A 21,160-nucleotide genomic window follows, 5' to 3' on the forward strand; every position below is an offset into this window, starting at 1 on the left:
CGAGGTACGAGAGCCCCTCCTCTACTCGTCAGGCTCATGAACCAGGTACGTGACAGTACCAAACAGCCATGACTGAGCCTGTAAGAGGACCCTCTCCTTTAAATGAGATCTGCCAGCACCTTGCCTCACTCGCTCAGGCGGTTACATCCCTGAAAGAATACTATGCTCGACTGGAGAATCACGTTCAGGCACTGGCCATACCTGCTGTCACTTCTGCTGAGACTTTCACCACATCTGCACCTGCTACGTCAATTGGGGCCCCTGCAAGTTCTCCAGTAGTGATGCTACCTTGAGTACCAGCCCCTGAGAGGTGGTGATTGGAGCAAGTTTAGAGCATTCCACAATGCCTGCCAGCTCTATTTTGCCCTTCAGCCAAGGACATTTTCTCTAGAGGCCACAAAGGTGGGATTTACCATTTCCCTACTCCAAGAAGAACCACAGTCCTGGGCCCACCGTTTACTGGAGGAAAACAACGCACAGCTTAACATCTTGCAATTATTCTCCACTGTCATGTCCCAGCTATACGACGACCCGCAATGAACCACTACTGCCGAGGCAGCCCTGCATGCCCTTCAGCAAGGCCGTAGACCGGTTAAAGATTATGTCACGGATTTCCGATGTTAGAGTGCAGATACTGAATGGAACAACGCAGCCCCACATCACCAGTTCCATTTGGGCCTATCCAAAGGTCTCAAAGATGAACTTGCCTGGGTAGGTGTACCAAACACACTAGAGACTCTGATCACATTATCCATACAGTTTGATCAACGTTTACGTAAATGCAGAACTGAGAGATCCTCGCAGCAGTTCAGACCAGTATGGATGTTGCCCAAGACACCCATGCCTGCTGACCCCATGTTTGGAAATTCTGCTCTACCTGTTCCAGAAGCCCCCGAACCAATGAAGTTGGGCCTGATCCGCCTGTCATTAACCCCTGAGGAACAACAACGACCTCTGTCTTTACTGTGGAGAGCCTGGTCACTACATACGCAACTTCCCTGCTAATCTACATAAGTGCCTTTCACATTCTTCAGCTCAACAACCCAACATGTCTGCCAATTCAGCTTACATTGATCTGCCTATTTCATTCCAGATTCCGGGAAGAACAGTGACAGTAACCGCAATCATTGATTTGGGAGCCTGCAGTTGCTTCATTGATCTGTCCTTTGCAGCCCAGGAGCACATTCCGCTACAACCTCACTGTGGGCTCACTGTGTTCCTGGCTGACGGATCTTGCATCAAATCAGGACCAAAGAAACCTCTCCTAACCATCATTGCTACCAACCATCAAGAACTATTATGCTTGGATGCAATTTCATCACCACTTTTCCCTGTCATCTTGGGGCTCCTTTGGTTACAGGCTCACAACCCACATATTGACTGGGAGTCTGGAAAGATAGAGTTCCTATCACCTTATGCCGCGTACACACGATCGGACTATCAGGCGGACTTTTTTATTCGCCCGTGTGTGGGCTCTGGTGGACTTTTTCTTCCCAAAAGTCCGGCGTACTTAGAAAGAAGTCTTGACTCAAAATTGTCTGCTGGACTCGGCAGTCTGGCGGACAATCCGCTCGTCTGTGTGCTAGTCCACCGGACTTTTCAAATGAATAGACTTGCCCACACACGGAGTAAAGTCCGTTCATTTTGAACGTGACTCCAGGTATATGGGACTAGCGAAGGAAGTCAATGTTGCCACCTCCATCGGCAAGATTGACACCTTGCTAGCCCCGTCGCCTGGTATGGATTTAAAGGGGAACCCCTACGCTGAAAGAGCGGCATGGGAGTCCCCCCAAAGTCCATACCAGACCCTTATCCATGCACCCAGCCCGGCCAGTCAGGAAAGGGGGTGGGGATGAGCGAGCTCCCCCCCGCTTGAGCCATACCAGGCCGCGTGCCCTCAACATTGGGGGGCTTTGGGGAAGGGGGGGCGCTGCGGCCCCCCCACCCCAAAGCACCTTGTCCCCATGTTGATGAGGACAAGGGCCTCTTCCTGACAACTCTGGCCGATGGTTGTTGGGGCCTGCGGACGGGGGGCTTATCAGAATCCAGGAGCCCCCTTTAATAATGGGGCCCCCAGATCCTGGACCCCCACCCTATGTGAATGAGTATGGGGTACGATGTACCCCTACCCATTCACCTGAGGGAAAAAGTGTTAATAAAAAAAACACAACACAGGTTTTTAAAGTAGTTTATTAGGGGTCTTGTTCCGACTTCGGGGGTCTTCTCGCCAGGCTCCTCCACTAGCTTCTGCTCTTTAACCACTCTTTTACTAGCGGAGGAGCCCAGCTTTCTCCTTCATCGTCGCCGCCGTCCGGGGTCTTCTTCCGACTTTGGGGGTCTTGTCCCGTTCTTCGTTTCTTCTTCTTGAGTTCTACTTTCTATTTTCTCACTTGTTATAGATTTTTCGCCTTTTTTTACACTTTCTTTTTTGATTCATATACTTGTCCATCACTTTTTTACACTGATATTCTTACACTCCTTAGTACTTTTTTTTTTATATAGTCATCACCCCTCATGGAGCCACACTGTGTTCACCTATATAAAATTATTATTATTATTTAGAACTATTATTTAGAACAGCAGGAGGGCCACTCCCACAGACCTGACTCCGAGAGAGAGTAAATTAAATGCCCATCCAGACCATAATTCCACGCCTGCCACCAGAGACAGTGCCCCCCTGTGGCCATGCTGAAGATCTCACGACCCAGTCAAACTGTAGTTTGGGTAAAGTTAGATTTTTAAAACACATAGCACGTGCTCTTCAGGAGCCTGCCGCTACAATAGTGTATATCAGTACATTACACCGTATACTACATTTTGCTAATGACTATATTAAATCCTCTAAAAAGGGGAAATCTTGGGAAAATGTTGCATTATAATGGTAAAAATGAAAAATCTAAATATAAAATACAGATATAATAGATAAAAAATGCCTTGTAATTTATTTTGAGATAAGGATAAGTAAGAAGGCCAGTATGGTGGCCTGAATTTATGGGAGGAGCCCGGGGGGTATTTAACCAGCCCACTCGCCTGTGGTCTTTGTCGGTTTCCTGTGCGCAATACTACGTCACTAGGCCGACTACTCGAGTTTCGTTGCCATTCGGATAACTTCTCTCTACTAGAAGTCTCGTGGTTTTCGTTCCCGTTCGTGTTTTGTACAACGTCTCTGGCTCGACTGCCGCAGGTAAGGGTCTCGATTGACCTTCCTTTACTAAAAAACATTTTTATTTTTGAGTATCGTTAAAACTTGAAATATCTCAAGTCATTCGTTATGAAACCGGGTCGTTTATCACTCAAAACGCACCATTTTCGCAGCGCCCTTCATTTCACGAGCCTCATTTCAGTAGGAATTGCTCAAAGAAAAAACTGCACTGTTTTCGTAACTTGTTGTGTTGTCTGCCTCATCACCGTGTTCCACAGACAAATCGTTGCCAGTCGCATCACACGGCACAACGATTCGTACCTCTGCCACAGCTGGCTCACGTAGGTCATTTCATCATTTCACTCATTTCTGTCACTCACTGCGCTCCGATTCGAATCCAGTCGCATCCGCTAAATGCGCAGATTCGTTCCAGTGTGCCCCAGTTGCTCGGCCTCATTTCGGTACATGCTCCAGAGCCCGCTCGTTGCTAATCGATCCGGGTCTCTGTCATGGGAATCATTTCACTGTCATCTATTACGTTCCGAATCGAAACCAGTCGCATTTCTCAAAATGCACAGGTTCGATCGACGTGTCCCAGTTGCGTTGGCCTCATTTCAGTACATGCTCTAGAGCCCGCTCGTTGACGGTCGCAGGCTGCGTCCTCTCCGATTCGTAGCTCTATCATGGGAAACATTTCATTGTCACGTAGTGCGTTCAGTTAGAATCCGGTTGCATCCCTGTGCATCGATTCGTCCGGACGGCCCCAGGTATTTTTTCAGCCTCATTTCAGTGCATGCTCTAGAGACCGGTTCGGTTCCAGTCTCAGTTCGGGGCCGGCCGATCCAGGCCTCTGTCATGACAGAAGTTGTTCATTTCATTTCACTGTCACGCTCCGCGCTCCGGTTCGAATCCAGTCGCACCTTCACATGCACCGATTCGTTCCGGTTCGCTCCAGGTTATTGCCCACATTTCAGTACATGCTCCAGAGTCCGCTTTGTTGTCAGTCGCACTTGCGACACGACCATTTCGTGCCTCTGTCATGGCAATCATACTTCATTTACTGTCACTTACAGCGCTCTGACTCGAATCCAGTAGCATCCGTGATGCATCGATTCGGTTCGGCGTGCCCCAGAGGGAACGGCCACATTTCACTTTCTCCACAGGTTGCCTTATTGTACGGTCACAAATCCAGCACTTATTTACGCTCCCGCATTGGACACAGGTCATCCCATCCTTCATGCAAATGATACGTCGGATTGGGACAGCAAAAAAAAAAGAAAAGAAAAAAAAAAAAGGGGGAAAATAAAGAACAAATGGTGGTAATAATGAAAGGAATTACAACGAAACTGTCTACTCATCGGTGCACCTCACTCGTATTAGCCAACCGTTTGCGTCACTCTTCAGTTTACTTGTTAGGCTCCTCACCAGTTTGTCATCTGTTATTTCTCTCTCCAGGTCAGTCAAGTTCAGTAGGTCCACCCTGCACCAGCTTGGACGTTATCTTCCCAGGTAAAAAAAAAAAAAAGAGAGAGAGGGGAAGGCGTAAAAATGCGACAGCAACCATGCTGGCATACATATATATATATATATATATATATATGAAGGCCGTGACAATATATATATATATGTATACGCATTCGCTCCCGCCTTGGCACTCAGCAACAGGTGGATTCACTTGGTAAAATAGAGAAACAGTCTTGACTTATGTCACCCTCTATAGGTTCCGGTCGTCCATCCTCCGTCCCCAGAGAGATAGGACATCACTCCTAGGGCACGATTCACCTGGAGCCATGTCCCAAGTTGGCAGCGAAGACTTTACCGCCCCCTTGTCTCCTCGCCCGCCTTCAGTGAGCGACAGCGTACAGTCCTACAGGGGTTGGACTATCCCCAGGCTGACGGCAGAGCTGAGACGCAAGGGCATTCCCTTCCCCGCTACCGCTAGGAAGGCAGAGCTTTTCAGGGCCCAGTACCCCACCTCAGGCTTCTCTTCAGTCAATCTCGGCGGCTATTTCTCAGCCGCACTCAATGGTGTCGTCCTTAAACAACACGGTCACGGACGTCCAGACCAGAGTGACGCTTCTAGAGGCTCACCCAGCCACAGCCGCCCCTGTTCCAGTTACAGTCCCGCTACCACTGGCGACAGGTAACGCAGGGTCATGTCCCATTGTCCACCCAGCACATCTGGTGCCGGCCGGCATAAGGAAGGACATCTTGGACGGCAAGGATATCAACCTTGCCTCCCTGCTTATCTCAGTCCACGACCTTGCTGAGAACAAGGCCTACACATGGGGAGACGTCTCCGTAGTCCTCAAAGCCAAGGATCCCAGGCTGAACCGCAAACTTTCCATCCCAGAGTTTGCCCTAGCTTTTGGGATGCTTCGGGACGTCATTTGTTCAGCATCCCCCGCCAGAAGAGAAGAGCTGGACTTGTACCTCCACACAGTGGTGGACCTAGGTTACAAATACGGAGGCTTCGCCTTCTATGATTACCATCGATCCTTTTCCGCCAAAGTAGCCTCTAAACTGGCACAGTTCCAATCACCCATGGACTGGAGCCTGATGGACACCGAATTGTTCTGCCGGCATTTCGCCGGCCTTCGTTCACCTCTGTGTGCCATCTGCCAGTCCTCCACCCATACCGCCCCCTGGTGCGCCAACATCACGGCTAGCCGCCCGGTAGAGTTCCCCTCCACCTCCGGCACAGGCCAAGGCCCATCAGGCCCTACACCGAAAACACAAGTGGACAAGTTTGGGCGTTCGGTCCGAACCATGGGGGGTGCGGCCATTTGTAATAATTATAACTACGGCTCATGTAATTTTAGCCAGTGCCACCTATTGCACGTCTGTGTCATATGTCACAGAGCGCACCCCAGAAATCTGTGTGAGGTTAAAGCTTGCAAGGGCTCATGACTGAGCCGCATAGACGTCCTATGCCTGGGCTTCTACCTCTCCATGCACCCCACTCCTTCACTAGCCACTTTCCTCATCAGTGGCTTTACTACAGGCTTCCACACCGGCCTCATCTCCCTGCCCCACACAACCTATGAGTGCGGAAACCTCCGCTCAGCTACCTCCGCTCAGCTACCTCCGCTCAGCAGCCATTGATCAGTTACTGCATACCGAGGTGGATCGAGGCTTCGTCATAGGCCCCTTCACACAGCCCCCCTTCAATATGTGGAGAGTTAGCCCTATTGGGCTTGTCAAGGGCAAGTTTTCTAATAAAAATCGTTTGGTGTACGACCTGTCTGCGCCTTGTTCTTCCCACATTCCCAGCCTAAATTCCCTGATTCCTTCAGAAGAATTTTCATTAAAATATGCCTCCGTGGACATGGCGATCCAGGCCATCCTTGAAGTAGGCACAGGTGCATGGCTGTCCAAAGCCGACATATCCGATGCCTTCAAACTGTTGCCTATTCACCCATCCCTCTGGTGCTGGCACGGCATTAAATGGAGAGATCAATATTATTTTGCCACTAAGTTAACATTTGGCTCCAAGAGCAGCCCCTGGCTGTTCGACACATTCGCACAGTCTTTTGCTTGGATCCTTCGGCACAAGGCCTCTTGTCAGCAAGTTATCCATTACCTGGATGACTTTCTATTAATTGAACAGCCAGGCGTACCTCCAAGGGACCTTGGTAAGTTAAGGACCGTCTTTGGGAATCTCAACGTCCCCATCGCCGAACATAAGGTTGACGGGCCCGCACAATTTATCACCTTCCTCGGAGTCAATCTTGACACCAGCGCCATGCAGGCCAGCCTGCCCTACGACAAACTGACGAGCATCAGGGCAGTCCTCCACGAATTCTCCTGCACCAGGGGATGTACAAAGAGGCAGCTACAGGCGCTACTAGGCATGCTGAACTTTGCCATGCGAATTATCCCACAAGGTCGCTCCTTTATCTCACGCCTGTTGGTCTGCCTTTCTTAGGCACAAGACCCGGATCAGGTCCTTAGCCTGGATGTCGCAGCTGTAGCAGACTTAGCAATGTGGGACGAGTTCCTGTCCTCCTGGAACGGTATCTCCCTGTTCATCCCGTCCATCTCACCTCTCTCACCACAGGTAGTAACAGATGCCGCAGCCTCCACAGGATTTGCAGCTATTTTTGGCCACCATTGGTTCGCCGGACCCTGGCCTTCTCAAATTCTCTTGATCCCTGGGTTTAGTCAGTCTTCATCCCTTTTCGAGCTCTACCCCATTGTAGCAGCCGCCCAGCTCTGGGGTCATACCTGGACAGGACAAACCGTAGGTTTTACCACCGATAACCAGGCCACGGCCGAAATTATCAACAAAGGCAGGTCTAAGTCTCTCTCCGTGATGTCCTTCCTTCGCAGGCTGGTGCAGCTGTCTCTGCGACATCAGTTTAATGTGTACTGCACATTTATCCCTGGAAAGCACAACCTTGCCGCTGACGCACTGTCCCGTTTTAATTTCCTGTCCTTCTTCCGGCAGGTTCCCGGAGCAGATACGGTGTCAGCGCCTATCCCACACTGGTCTCAGTTGACCCTGGACTAGAGCCGCATTTACATGGAGCCACTCGGCTCATCAACCAATCACTCGCAGACAACACTTTGAAAGCCTACCAGGTAGCCTGGAAAGCGTTCAATACATTTCTGGTTGCCTCCTCAGTAGGCACCCCAACTGATGCCAGGCATATACTAGCCTTTACCTCGTACTGCCATAGTCAACTTGCCTTGTCCTTCAACACCATCCGGTTATACTTAGCTGGCATACAGCACTACCTCTCATTACAGGATCCTACCAAACCGTCCATCTTCTCATCTCACGCTATCCGAGCCGTCCTGCGCGGCATTCAGAAACAGCAACCACCACACAAGGTCAAGCAGCTCCCCATCACCAGTTCCATCTTCAGGGACATGTCCAACATGCTTATCAGCTACCCCTTCGGTGTTCTCCCCAGTATGGTCATACAGGCGGCCATTTATCTAGCCTACTACGGATTTCTACGACCCAGCGAATTCACCCATAACAGCACACACAGTCCAGTCCTTCGCAGACGTCATCTGATCCGTCACCAGGACCACTTCATTCTCCACCTCCCAGTTACCAAGACTCAGCAAGCAGGCACCAGCGTAGATATCCACCTCTACAAAACCAACAACGCCTGGTGCCCGGTCGCTGTACTTTCACAGTTGCTCTCTCTTCTACCCGAGCTCCCGGACTCTTGTCCTCTGTTGTCCTTCCCGGTCAAACCACTAACGAACCACCAGTTCATCAAGCATGTAAGGGTTCTTCTCCGCAATTTGCTCCTCAACCCCGGTGAGTACTCCGGTCATTCCTTCTGTATCGGAGCAGCTTCATCTGCATCCCGGCACGGGGTCCCGGACCACGTCATCAAAAGATTGGGCAGGTGGAAATCGGCCTGCTTCTCTCGATACATCCCTAACCCACAGGTAGAAATGTCTCGGGCATTCTCCCAACTGGCTCAGTAAGATAAAGCTGAAAACAATAAAATCTCTTACCCCTACCTAAGTGTTTTTGCCCCCTTATTTTGGTATACCGTCCATTAGACCAGGGCACACTTTCAGGTCCATTTCATATAGGGTATCTTATCATAGACTTGTATTGCTCAGATACGTATCGGACATAGGGCTTCGACCATAAGTAAGAAGGCCAGTATGGTGGCCTGAATTTATGGGAGGAGCCCGGGGGGTATTTAACCAGCCCACACGCCTGTGGTCTTTGTCGGTTTCCTGTGCGCAATACCCACCCTCCCATCCCCTTTTTTAAGGCATTTCTCAAAACATTTCTCTTTAAACTCATTTATTTCTAATCACTGGGTATGCCCCCTTATTTTGGTATACCGTCCATTAGACCAGGGCACACTTTCAGGTCCATTTCATATAGGGTATCTTATCATAGACTTGTATTGCTCAGATACGTATCGGACATAGGGCTTCGACCATAAGTAAGATAAACACTGGAGGAATATGTGCATTGGTGATATACGTAATCATAATTTTGTGTAATGATTTATATGATCTCACACGTATATAATCCCTTGTGCAGTATTCAGATGAGAGATTCCCTTACAGCCCTCGTTGGAAGAAATGTCTAATTTAATTTAATTGACTGTAGCATTATTTTAATGTAAAAAAACAAACAGTACTTTGTTTAAAATATGTTCAAAGTCCAAACTTTTTTAGTTTTGAACAGAATAAGGATTGGCTAAACAGCTGTAAAGTTTTTTTTTCTGCCTGTGTTCCATTGGTAAGATTTTACTGTGCTTCCTGTCCTGTAGACATAACGGGAAGTAAGACATCTCTATAAGGTTCGGTTCAGATCTATGCATGTTACTTTTGAGTGTTTCTGCAGTGCTTTTTATGGTGCTTGCCCCATTTTTGAACATGCGTTTTTAACGCAATTTTATCGCGATTTTGCCGCAATTTGCGTTTTTTTAATACTGTATATAGCTGGTTACTAAGGAGGGGGCCAGAAAGCCGGCCACCATATACTTAACAACTGATGAGTCATCAGCTGTCAGCGGGCTTCCCCGCCGAATGTAAAAATAAGAATTGGCGGCTAAAAAAAATTGTGAAAAAAACAGTGTGGGGTCCCTCCTCAGGTCCATACCAGACCCTTACCTGAGCATGCCGCCCGCAGGTCAGGAAAGGGAGGGAACGAGCGAGCGCCCCCCCCCAAACCATACCAGGCCACATGCCCTCAACATGCGGGGTGGGTGCTTTGGGGCAGGGGGGCTCTGCTCCCCCTCACCCCAAAGCACCTTGTCCCCGCATTGATGGGAACATGGGCCTCTTTCTGACAACCCTTGCCGGTGTTTGTCAGGGTCTGCGGGCAGGGACTTATCGGAATCCCCCCCAGATCCTGGCCTCCCCACTATGTGAACGAGTATAGGGTATATTGTACCCCTACCCATTCACCAAAAAAAGTAGTATAGTGTGAAAAAACACAGTAGATAGTTTTTGACAAGTCTTTTATTAAAAATATATTTTTCTTCCCCCGGTAATCTTCTCCCGCATCTTCCTCCTCTGGGTTCTCCTTCTCCCGCTGCTTCCTTTTCCACTGTTCTTCTTTCTCCTGTCCTCATTGTCCTGTGTTCTTTTTCCTCTGCTGCTAACGACCCTCCTCCAACACTGCGTTTGTTTCCGCCGATGACCCTCCTCTGATTCTGCGTCCCGCTGATCTGTCCACGCCGATGTCAAGCAAGTCTTAGATAATGATGGGGGCCTGGCCATCTGATGATGTCATCCGGAGGCCCAGCCCCCTTGTGACATCATCGCCTGGGGCATAAAGGGTCTATGATGTCACAAGGGGCAGAGCCTCTGAATGATGCCATCTGATGACCACGCCCCCATCGTTATCGACACTTAGTCCTTTTTTTAACTTTTATTCAGGATAAGCATAAAGTTCTTCAATAGAGGGTCAAAAGGTTAAGGTTAAGGTTAAGTTCAGGCACCTGGTAATTGCGGGTTAGAGGCATTGGTCAGATCCAGAGGACAAACAGCTCCACAGACTGGATCCAGCAACCACTGGATAGGCCCCTCTCACTTGACCTAGCAGCCGATGAGGTACTCAACAAAGTCTCTGCCACAGACTTGTCAATTAAACTAAAGCATTCTTGAGAGATCTTGAGAGGTTTAAAGAACTACCATACAGTACCAGTTTTCTTTCAGCCGACCTGGCGATACTGTATGGTTGCGTCCTCTAACCGAGTTTCCAGGCTCCTCCAGAGATACCAGCCTTGCGCTCGGTCCTCTACTGGAAAAGTCCTCCCCTGGATCCTCCAGTTTTCTTGGCTTCTCCCCGCAGGCGAGACAGCACAGGACCACCCCTGGATCAGTAGGCCCCAAGACTTTTCTGGGCCTACCCTCTCAGTTGCAGAGCCTTGAGCCAGCCGGCTCCGAGGCACAGGACCCTGCAACATAGACCCCAGACCAGGAGGGCCATGAGGTCGGGATAGTGGACCCCAGAAAAAGACCACCAAATATGGCGTCGGTACCTTAAATACCCTCTCCCAGAATGCACAGCAGGGAAACCACTCCCACTGAGCTACTTCCGAGCAAGAGGTGGTATTCAATACATCCAGCCTGCTGCATTTCCACACCTACCGGCGGTGACAGCGGCACCTACGGTCAAGTGGGAACCAGTGCAACCCAGCTGGACTGGCACAGAAACCATAACTTTTTGGAAAAATTAGCCTGAGCCCAACTGCAGCTTCAGACCACTAAATTTGAAATATAATAGCGTCTGCCCATTAGGAGCAGGGCGGTACATACATATATTCTACAGAAATCTTTATAGGAAGGGAGATAGACTGGCATACAATTGTGTACGCCATTGTCATATTACTATACTTTCCATTCAAATCATCTATCTCTTTACACCTTTATATAAATATGTCAAAATAGCTAATCATAGCTAAAAAATGCAAACTAGAAAAATGGCCAATTGACAGGTTTTCTTTATTAAAAAAAAAATATGAGCATGCTTTTATATATAGGAAGACAAAAGTTGTAAAAGCACTTCACTAAAAAATAGTTTACACTGCTATCAAAACCTTTATAGATTCTTTGCTTCTTTGTGTTGCCACAAAAATAATAAATAAAATAATATTTATAATGGTTATTTGGATTTGTTGTTCTGGTTTTTATCTTTACATACATTGGGACCACCGATTTTGTTCCCCAGCATCAGGTTACCATTTTTTATTCCTTAGGTTGTTGACTGTATTCTGTGCTCTATTTTCTGATAGCCTGGCATCTGCTACTCCTCTCCTTATCCTTGTTTGTGGTCTTCAGATGCAAGACTCTTCACTTCAATTTTTGCCTAATCTCTGAGCTTCCTACACTCAATCCACCCAGTGCTGGATCTAAAGTCTACAATGGATTTCAGCCTTCCACTCTAAATGGATTTTGAAGCAATTTGCTCTGACTTTGGCACACTATCTTGTTATAGGCAATTTTTGAAGAAGATGGATGCGCCGGACTACAGAGGACAGCAGTGACTTCGCTGGCTCCTGTGTCAGGTAAGTGACACATAATGGACTACTATGCAATGCATAGTAGTCCATTATGCTTTACCTTTGCAGGGAATGAAAGAGGAAGTAAACTCATCAGGGTTTACTTCCTCTTTAAATGATTAGCTTAGTCATTTTATGAGTTTTGATATCAACATTGAAGGTTTCTGTGTGAATTCTGGTCAAAAATAGATCATGTAAATTGCCAAAGGAAAAACGTCATTAACTTATACTTCACAGAAAACCACTTCCTTATAGTTCCAAATGAACTCCTCAAGGCACTACAGTTTAACATAACAATAACTCACCTGGAGCACACAAGCATACACCAAGCAACATGAGTCCAGGGCTAGATAGGTTTATTACAAAATTATTTAGTACAAAATGTTTGCTAATATATGAAGTATAGAAAAAAAGTGATGAGCACAACTTTGTATAGTGTAACTATATAAGCTATAATCCTAAATAAATAACTCCTGTATAAATAAATGAATATCTATCTCTTGTGCAAATAAGCACATATAATCCTGTGAAAAATATATGAATAAATGTGCAAATGGCTACTAAATGTAGCAAAGTGCATAAAAGTGCATAGAATTTTGTGCAAACTAAATCAAAATGTCATACAAAATAACGTAGTCCAATTGTGCAAAGTATATATAAAACTGTGCAAATAAATTGTAAAGTTCCAAATAGTCCTAATAACATGAAACTACAACACAAAAGTTTATGATGTAATGATGATAAAATAGTTCACTCAACGATGGACTAATGGATAAAGTACTAAATGTGCATCAAACGCAATCTTCAATTGAAAATCTTCATGTACACCACTTAATGCTCTCTGGACTCTTACCTCAATATGAAGTATAATGTTGAGAAATCAACATAGCAGGGGAACATCCATGGATCCAATGATAGCAAGTGGTGCCTCGCCAGCAAATGATGGCTTCCGGATTCTCCGCACAATCGTTCACAGACAACGTGCATATAAAGGGGATAAAAAAGAATCTCCCATAGTGCAAAAATGTACTGTATGTACTCACTAGTTTATTAAATGGCCAAATGGGCACTTACAAAGAAAACATTTAAAACAGCAGAAATGTGAATTACACGGCATTACAAGCGCCTCTTACGTCACTTCCGGTTCGCTCTGTATCTGGCCACTCCCTATGCATTATGTCATGGCACGTGACTTCATCAGGGGAACTATAATATATGAAGTATGTGAGTACTCTGGGATTAAATATATATGCCTCTTTTAGCCCATATTTCTGGTTTTCCAAAAGAAAGACTCTGCTACATACACTACCACCACTTAATGGCCCCGTGATCTTTTTTTCATTAAATTGCTTATTACTGTGTTTTTCTGCCTCCTTGTACTATACTCTGTGAACTCCTGAATCTCTCCTTTTCTTCCTTACTTCCATTTGTTTTGACTGTGCGCTAGGCATTAGGGATGAGCCAAAACCCTCCCCCACCCCCCGGTTCGGTACACACCAGAACACCCCCCCCCCCCCCCCCGGTTCGGTACACACCAGAACATGCAAACAGGGGAAAAAAATTGTGCGAAAATGCCAACACTGTTAAAGTCTATGAAACACAAACATGAAAAAATCAAAAGTGCTCATTTTAAAGGCTTATATGCAAAATATTGCCATAAAAAGTGTATGGGGTCCCGGGTACTGCCCCAGGGAACACGTATCAATGGAAAAAAAAAAAGGTTTACAAACTACCGTTTTTTCAGGAGCAGTGATTTTAAGAATGATTAAAATAAAACATTAAAAATTAAATATTCCTTTAAATACTGTGCCTGTGGGGTCCTCTTAGTCTGCCTGTAAAGTAGCTCATCTGTCTGATGTTTTACAACCCCACAGCAAAATGATATTTCTAAAGGAAAAAATGTAATCTAAACTTGCTCGGGCCTGTAATGTATTGGTGGCCCCAGTAATATAGATAAAAATCAAGGCAACAAATGGCTTGGGTCCTCCCCCCCCAGTCCATATCAGGACCTTTGGGTCTGGTATGGAATGTAAGGGAAATTAAAAAAAAAAAAAAAACAGTGTGTTGTTCCAGCCAAAATCCATACCAGGCCCTTTGGGGTCTGGTATGGATTTTAAGGGGAAATCCACGACAAAATTTAAAAAAACTTGGCATGGGGGTCCCCTCAAAATCCATACCAGACCCTTATCCAAGCATGCAGCCCGGAGAACAGAATAGGGGAGCGAGCGAGCACCCCATCTGAACCAAAACAGGCCACATTCCCTCAATGTGGGGAGGGTGCTTTGGGGTCCCCTCCATGGGGGGCGGGATCTGGGGGCCCCCTTGTTAAAGGGGACTTCCAGATTCAGATAAACCCCGCCTGCAGATCCGCACAACCACCGGGCAAAGGTTGTGGGGACGAGGCCCTTGTCCCCATCAACATGGGAACCCAAAGCACCCTCCCCAACCTGGCCTGGTATGGTTTAGGAGGGGGGGCGCTCGCTTGCCCCCCCTATGCTGACCTGCCAGGTTGCATGCTCAAATAAGGGTCTGGCATGGATTTTGTGGGGGACCCCATGCCATTTTTCAAAAAAAAAATTGCGGGGTTCCCCTTAAAACCATACCAGACCTGAAGGGCCTGGTATGGATTTCGGGGGGAATCCAACACCATTTTTTTAAATTTTGGCACAGGGTTCCCCTTAAAATGCATACCAGACCTGAAGGGCCTGGTATGGATTTTAGGAGGACCCCCATGCCATTTTTTTTAAATTTTGGTGCGGGGTTCCCCTTAACCACTTCAATACACTGTGTTATATATACTATACTGCCTGCATTGACTGAATATTGAGTCCACAATGAATAACTAGTCTACACTAAAGGCAGAGTATATATATATATATATATATATATATATATATATATATATATATATATAAATACACTGCCTGCATGCCACTAACTAACCTGCCTGCCTAATTTAACTCAATCTATCTCCGTCCACACACTATACACGGCTGCTATGTAAGCAGCCTTGTAAAGTGTGGAGCATGGACTTAGTCCCCCTGAGCCATAATTGGCCAAAGGCACGCTGCCTTTGGCCAATTATGGCACTCACAGAAGAGAGTGCTATGATTGGCCAAAGCATGCATGTCAGGTGCAATCATCAGACGTCAATGCACTGTGAACTTGCAGTGCATTATGGGGCATTCTGTGGCGCTCAAATTTCCTGTGAACACCCCATATGTTTGGTTTGTTTGCGAGCAAATGAACATCCGACTTACATTCGACTCAAACTGTGGACTCATCCCTAGCGGGCATTATTGGTGGTCATGTGCACTGCTCTATACTCACTACAAATCTCATAGTCCATAGTCTCTGGCCCATCTTGGGAGCAAGGAAGATAGAGTGGCTGGATTCCTACATACAGTGGGAATACGAAAAATGAATGTAGTCACCCTCTAATGGCGCGTACACACGATCAGACTATCAGATCAGACCAAGTCCGCCGGACAGTCCGCCCGTGTGTGGGCTCTGGCGGACTTCTTCTTTCCAAAAGTCCGGCGGACTTAGAAAGAAGTTTTGACTCAAGGTGCGGTGGACAAGCCGCCGGACTATGGCGGCAGTCCGCCGGACTTTTGAAAAGAATGGACTTGTCCACACATGGAGGAAAGTCCGTTCATTTTGAACGTGGCTCCAGGTAGACGGGACTAGCGAAGGAAGTCAATGTCGCTGTCTTCGGCGGCGAGATTGACACCTCGCTGGCCCTGTCACCTGGTGTGAACTCAAAGGGGAAGCCCTACGCTGAAAAAATGGCGTGGAGTTCCCCCCCAAGTCCATATCAGACCCTTATCTGATCATGCAGCCGGGCCGGTCAGGAAAGGGGGTGGGGACGAGCTAGCGCCCCCCCCCCCCTCCTGAGCCGCACCAGGCCACATGCCCTCAACATGGGGGGTGCTTTGGGGAAGGGGGGCTCTGCAGCCCCCCCACCCCAAAGCACCTTGTCCCCATTTGATGAGGACAAGGGCCTCTTCCCAACAACCCTGGCCGTTGATTGTCGGAGTCTGAGGGCGGGGGGCTTATCGGAATCTGGGAGCCCCCTTTAATAAGGGGGCCCCAGATACCGGCCCCCCACCCTATGTGAATGAGTATTGGGGTACCATGTACCCCTACCCATTCACCTGGTGAAAAAACTGTAAAGAAAAAAACACAACACGTTTTTAAAATAATTTATTGCACAGCTCCGGGGGTCTTCTTCCGTCTTGGGGGGTCTTCTCGCCGGAATCCTCTGCTATCTTCTGCTAGCTCTTTTACTAGCGGAGGAGCCCGGCTTTCTTCTTTGTTGCAGCTGCCATCCGGGGGTCTTCTTCCAACTTCAGGGGTCTTGTCCCCCTCTTCGGGTCTTCTTGCCCGGCCCTCGGCTTTCTTCTTGCAGCTCTTTTACTAGCAGTGGCCCAGTCTTCTGTCGCCGCCACCACCTCTTCTTCTGACTTCAGGGGTGTTGTCCCCCTCTTCGGGGGTCTTGTCCTCCTCTTCGGTTCTTCTTGCCGGGCCTCCGCTTTCTTCTTCCAGCTCTTTTACTAGCTCTTTTACTATGATGTCACAGTCCCAGCATCCTTCAGGACTGTGACATCATAAGAGGGTGGGGTCATCATGTGACATCACCCGGTGACCCCGCCCATTGCCCCTATATAAGTTGCAGCACAACGCGTCCCTGTCATTGTGGCCAGAGAGAGTGTCAAGTCAATATCTCAAGGAAGAAGAAGAGAAGGTGGCGACAGAAGACCGGGCCACCACTAGTAAAAGAGCTGGAAGAAGAAAGCGGAGGCCTGGCAAGAAGAACCGAAGAGGGGGACAAGACCCCCGAAGTCGAAAGAGGAGGCGGCGGCGGCGGCGACAGAAGACCGGGCCACCGCTAGTAAAAGAGCTGGAAGAAGAAAGGGGAGGGCCTGGGAAGAAGACCCGAAGAGGGGGACAAGACCCCCGAAGTCAGAAGAAGCCTCCCGGATGGCGGCGGCGACGAAGAAGAAAGCCGGGCTCCTCCGCTAGTAAAAGAGCTAGCAGAAGATAACGGAGGAGTCTGGCGAGAAGACCCCCCAAGACGGAAGAAGACCCCCAAAGCTGTGCAATAAATTATTTTAAAAACGTGTTGTGGTTTTTTTTTTTACACTGGAGCCGCGTTCAAAATGAACGGACTTTCCTCCGTGTGGGCAAATCCGTTCATTTCAAAAGTCCGGCGGACTACCGCCATAGTCCGACGGTTTGTCCCCCGGACCTAGTCCGCCTGAAAAGTCCAGTTGTGTGTGGGCAGGTCCGCTCGTTCGGAAAGTCCGGCGGACCTCCGCTTCAAAGTCTGGCTTTTTGTCCGCCGGATAGTCCGATCGAGTGTATGCGGCATAACAAGAAGTGAGATCACAGTAGCAAAAACAAAGATTATGGATGTTTGGAGGAGGCTGAGAGTAATAAAAGGTGCTTTTTTGAGTTAAAAATACATACTTGAATAGATTTTTATTTTATTTAAACCAGAGTTCGGTGTTGCATAGAAGTTTATAGGAGATTAGAGTGACTGGGTTTTCCTTCTCTTTCAAGAAATATTTTATTCAATGGTTTCAAAAAATATAGTACTGCTACAAGTAAGGGAAAGAAATGTGCTTACTAAGGTTTAATTTATTAAAGGCAAAAAAGCTGTTCACTTTGTAAGGAAATGTTCCCTTAGCTTACTGAATGAGGTGATGCTCTGTTGACTTCTATCATCCAATTAGGAGCAAGCAAAAATACTATTTTTATTTTCCTTGCATGTCATTGGGTATTCTTTGCAAAGTGAATTTCTACGGCATTCTCTAAGGTAAGAAAACATTAGCTTGTAAAGCGAACAGCCTATTTGTCTTTAGTAAATAAACTCTATGGCGTCCAGTAGGGAATCATCTTGCACTGATATAAATTCAATAAACACAAATCTGATTGGTTGCAATGGGTTATTGCACATTTTTCACTTTAACAGATGAAATCTATGTTGAGTAGTATTTTCTTGCAATAGGGAAAGAGATAAAATGATTTTCATAATGTAAAAAATTTGTTTGTTCATTAAGACCCATTTATTGGCTCCTTTTTTAACCACTTCAGCCCCAGAATATTTGACCCACTTCCTGTCCAGAGAACTTTTTACAATTTGGCACTACGTCGCTTTAACTGGTAATTGCACAATCATGCGATGCTGTACCCAAACAAAATTTGCGTCCTTTTTTTCCCACAAATAGAGCTTTCTTTTGGTGGCATTTGATCACCTCTGAGTTTTTTATTTTTTGCGCTATAAACATAAAAACAGTGACAATTTTGGAAAAAAAAAACAATATTTTTTACTTTTTGCTATAATAAATGATTATATAATAATAATAATATATTGATTGAATAATAAATTGATTGTTTTGCACAAAAGTTATAGTATCTACAAACTATGGGAATGATTTTTATTAGTTTTTGTTTTACTAGTAATGGTGGCATTCTGCGATTTTTATTGGGATTGCGGCGGACAGATCGGACACTTTTGACACATTTTTGGGACCATTGACATTTATACAGCTATCAGTGCTATAAAAATGCACTGATTATTGTGTAAATGTCACTGGTAGGGAAGGGAGTAACACTAGGGGATGATCAAGGGGTTAAATATGTGTTCTCTCAGTGTTCTAACTGTATGGGGATAGGACTGAGTAAGAGAGGAGACATATTGTTGTTCCTATTTACTAGGAACAAACAACATGTCTCCTCTCCCCTGATAGCACAGGGATTTGTGTGTTTACACACAGAAATCCCTGTACTGGCGCTCATGCATGCGATCGTGCCCATCGGCCACAGGCATTAGCTCCTCCGCTGTGCATGCGCCCTCTGGCAGCTCTTAAAGGGGCGACGTACCGATACAGGATTTTGCATACCCGTGCCACTTTGCTGACATATATCAACCTGAGCCAGTCAGCAAGTGGTTAAATAATCTCCTTGGAGATATAAAAAAAATAAGAGGTTTTGCCTGTAATACTCATCTTCTTTCTTATGTTGCCCCTGCTGCCCTTCATAAAAACTGGCCTAAATACTTCTGGAAAAGGTAAGTATAAAATAAAGAAAACAAATGCACGTGGAGGCTGCTGGAGGAGGAGGAGGAACAATAAGCAGAGGATGAGCCCTGAATTGAACTTTAAATATAACTTTAACAAAGTACGGTTTCATTTTAATAGAAATTGAGTAAACCCTTCCTATATTTCAGTGGTCTGTGTGAAATATTATGTCTGTCTGCTTTGCCAATTTTGGGGAAAGTTTGTTTCTGAAAGGTTTCCTAATAGCATTTTTGACCTCCTGGTTTCGTAGTGTGTAGATAATAGGGTTTAGTAGAGGCGTCAGTACTGTATACAGCACAGACACCAACTTGTCTGCTGCATAGTTTACTGGTGGTCTCAAATATATGAATACAGACGGTCCAAGGAAGAATGTAATAACCAGGAGATGGGCTGCACATGTAGAGAATGCTTTACGTCTCCCTTCTGAAGAATGGATCTTTAAGATTGTGGTTATGATTCCAAGGTAGGAGAACAATAGAACCACAAAGCAACTGAGTGAAATCATCCCACTGTTTGCTATAATAAATATATCAATAAAGAAGGTGTCAGAACAGGCATATACAGCTAGCGGGTGGACATCACAGAAGAAGTGGTTAATCTTATTTGGACCACAAAATGGCAGCTGGTAGGTAAGTAAAGCCTGGGTAAAGGAATGCAAGAAACCTGCTACCCAAGTGAATGCCACCAGCCAACAGCAAAATTTGGAATTCATGACAATGTGATACCTTAGTGGATTACAGATAGCCACATAGCGATCATATGCCATGACAGTCAGAAGGAAGCACTCTGTGCCACCAAATAAATGAAGGAAGAAAAGCTGCAATATGCACTGGTTAAAGGAGATAGTCTTTTGATGTGAGAAGACATTAACCAGCATCTTTGGGATGGTGACCGTTGAGTAGCACATGTCCAAGAAAGACAAGTTACTGAGAAAAAAATACATAGGTGAACGCAGATGTGGATCAACATGGACTGCTGTCATGATGAGAAGATTCCCTGATAAGGTCATCAAATACAGGGCGAGAAACAAGACAAAGAAAATAACCTGAGCGTTAGGTGAATGAGAGAGACCACTGAGGGTGAACTCTGTTACCAAACTCTGATTTCGAAGATCCATTTTCTTCTCTCAGCTTAATAGGAGATGAAGAAAGTGTGAAAAATAGAAATAGAAGAAATTAGTAAAGAAACAACTTTTTGCCAGCATTATATTTTTTAACATTTACATAACTTAAGATGTTTGGGAATAGATTCTATTATTTGTATACGTCTATTTTTAAGTACTATGCTTCATAACTTTTAATTCCTAACCATGTTTTTTTATTGCTCCAGATTTTCCAAATTAATGTTTTTACTAGACAGTTGTCTTCACTGCATAAAATTAATTTTTCCACTTCACATTTTACCTCACCAAATATAATTACTATGCTTAATACAGAAAACAGCAACAAGAACCCATAACAAACAACTAGAAATCTTTGTTCTTTGAGTGCTATGCAGTAAAGATAAATGTTATTATTTGTTATGGGTAGCTGCACTTTGCTAATCACCTTATTTCTCTAAATGTATAAACATACACCTTAAACTAAATCTATAATATTGACATATGGGGCTGATTTACTGAAAGAATAAAATATTAAATACTGCTCTGTTCACTTTTAAACATCCAATTGTGTGCAAGAAAAGTTCATATATTTTACATTTCTTTACACATGAAAGGGTATTTGAAGCATGTCAATGAGCTATGTGATATTTTATTTTACTCCATTAAAAAAAATAAGCCCCAATAATTTTAGCAGTTTTAGTAGAATAGTGTTTGCCTGTATGTAATGTACCTTATATGTGTAATTTCAAGGGTTTGGTATGTATCAATACATTCATAAATACTGTTTTCCTTTAAACACATTATTGGTCCGATGTTTGTTAACTTTGTAAAA

General features: G+C 45.8%; 1 protein-coding gene and 1 long non-coding RNA gene across 2 annotated transcripts in view; one reads left to right on the top strand and one right to left on the bottom strand.

Moving 5' to 3' along the window:
• LOC143956668 (uncharacterized) overlaps window positions 1-21,160 on the top strand; it is a 79,965-nt gene that overhangs the window by 47,164 nt on the left and 11,641 nt on the right. The gene's annotated exons all lie outside the window — the stretch shown is intronic.
• On the bottom strand, window positions 18,947-20,375 carry LOC143956653 (olfactory receptor 4Q2-like). Its single transcript, XM_077466842.1, has one exon. The coding sequence runs from the start codon at window positions 20,341-20,343 to the stop codon at window positions 19,372-19,374; it is 972 nt and encodes a 323-aa protein (XP_077322968.1). The 5' UTR covers window positions 20,344-20,375; the 3' UTR covers window positions 18,947-19,371.

This window comes from Lithobates pipiens, unplaced genomic scaffold (assembly GCF_037356315.1).
Source record: "Lithobates pipiens isolate NorthernLeopardFrog02 unplaced genomic scaffold, aLitPip1_a1.2 Scaffold_4, whole genome shotgun sequence".
Classification (NCBI taxonomy): domain Eukaryota; kingdom Metazoa; phylum Chordata; class Amphibia; order Anura; family Ranidae; genus Lithobates; species Lithobates pipiens.

Coding starts and splice junctions, on each gene's coding strand:
- LOC143956653 (XM_077466842.1), bottom strand. CDS start 20,343: ATGGATCTTCGAAATCAGAGTTTGGTAACAGAGTTCACCCTCAGTGGT.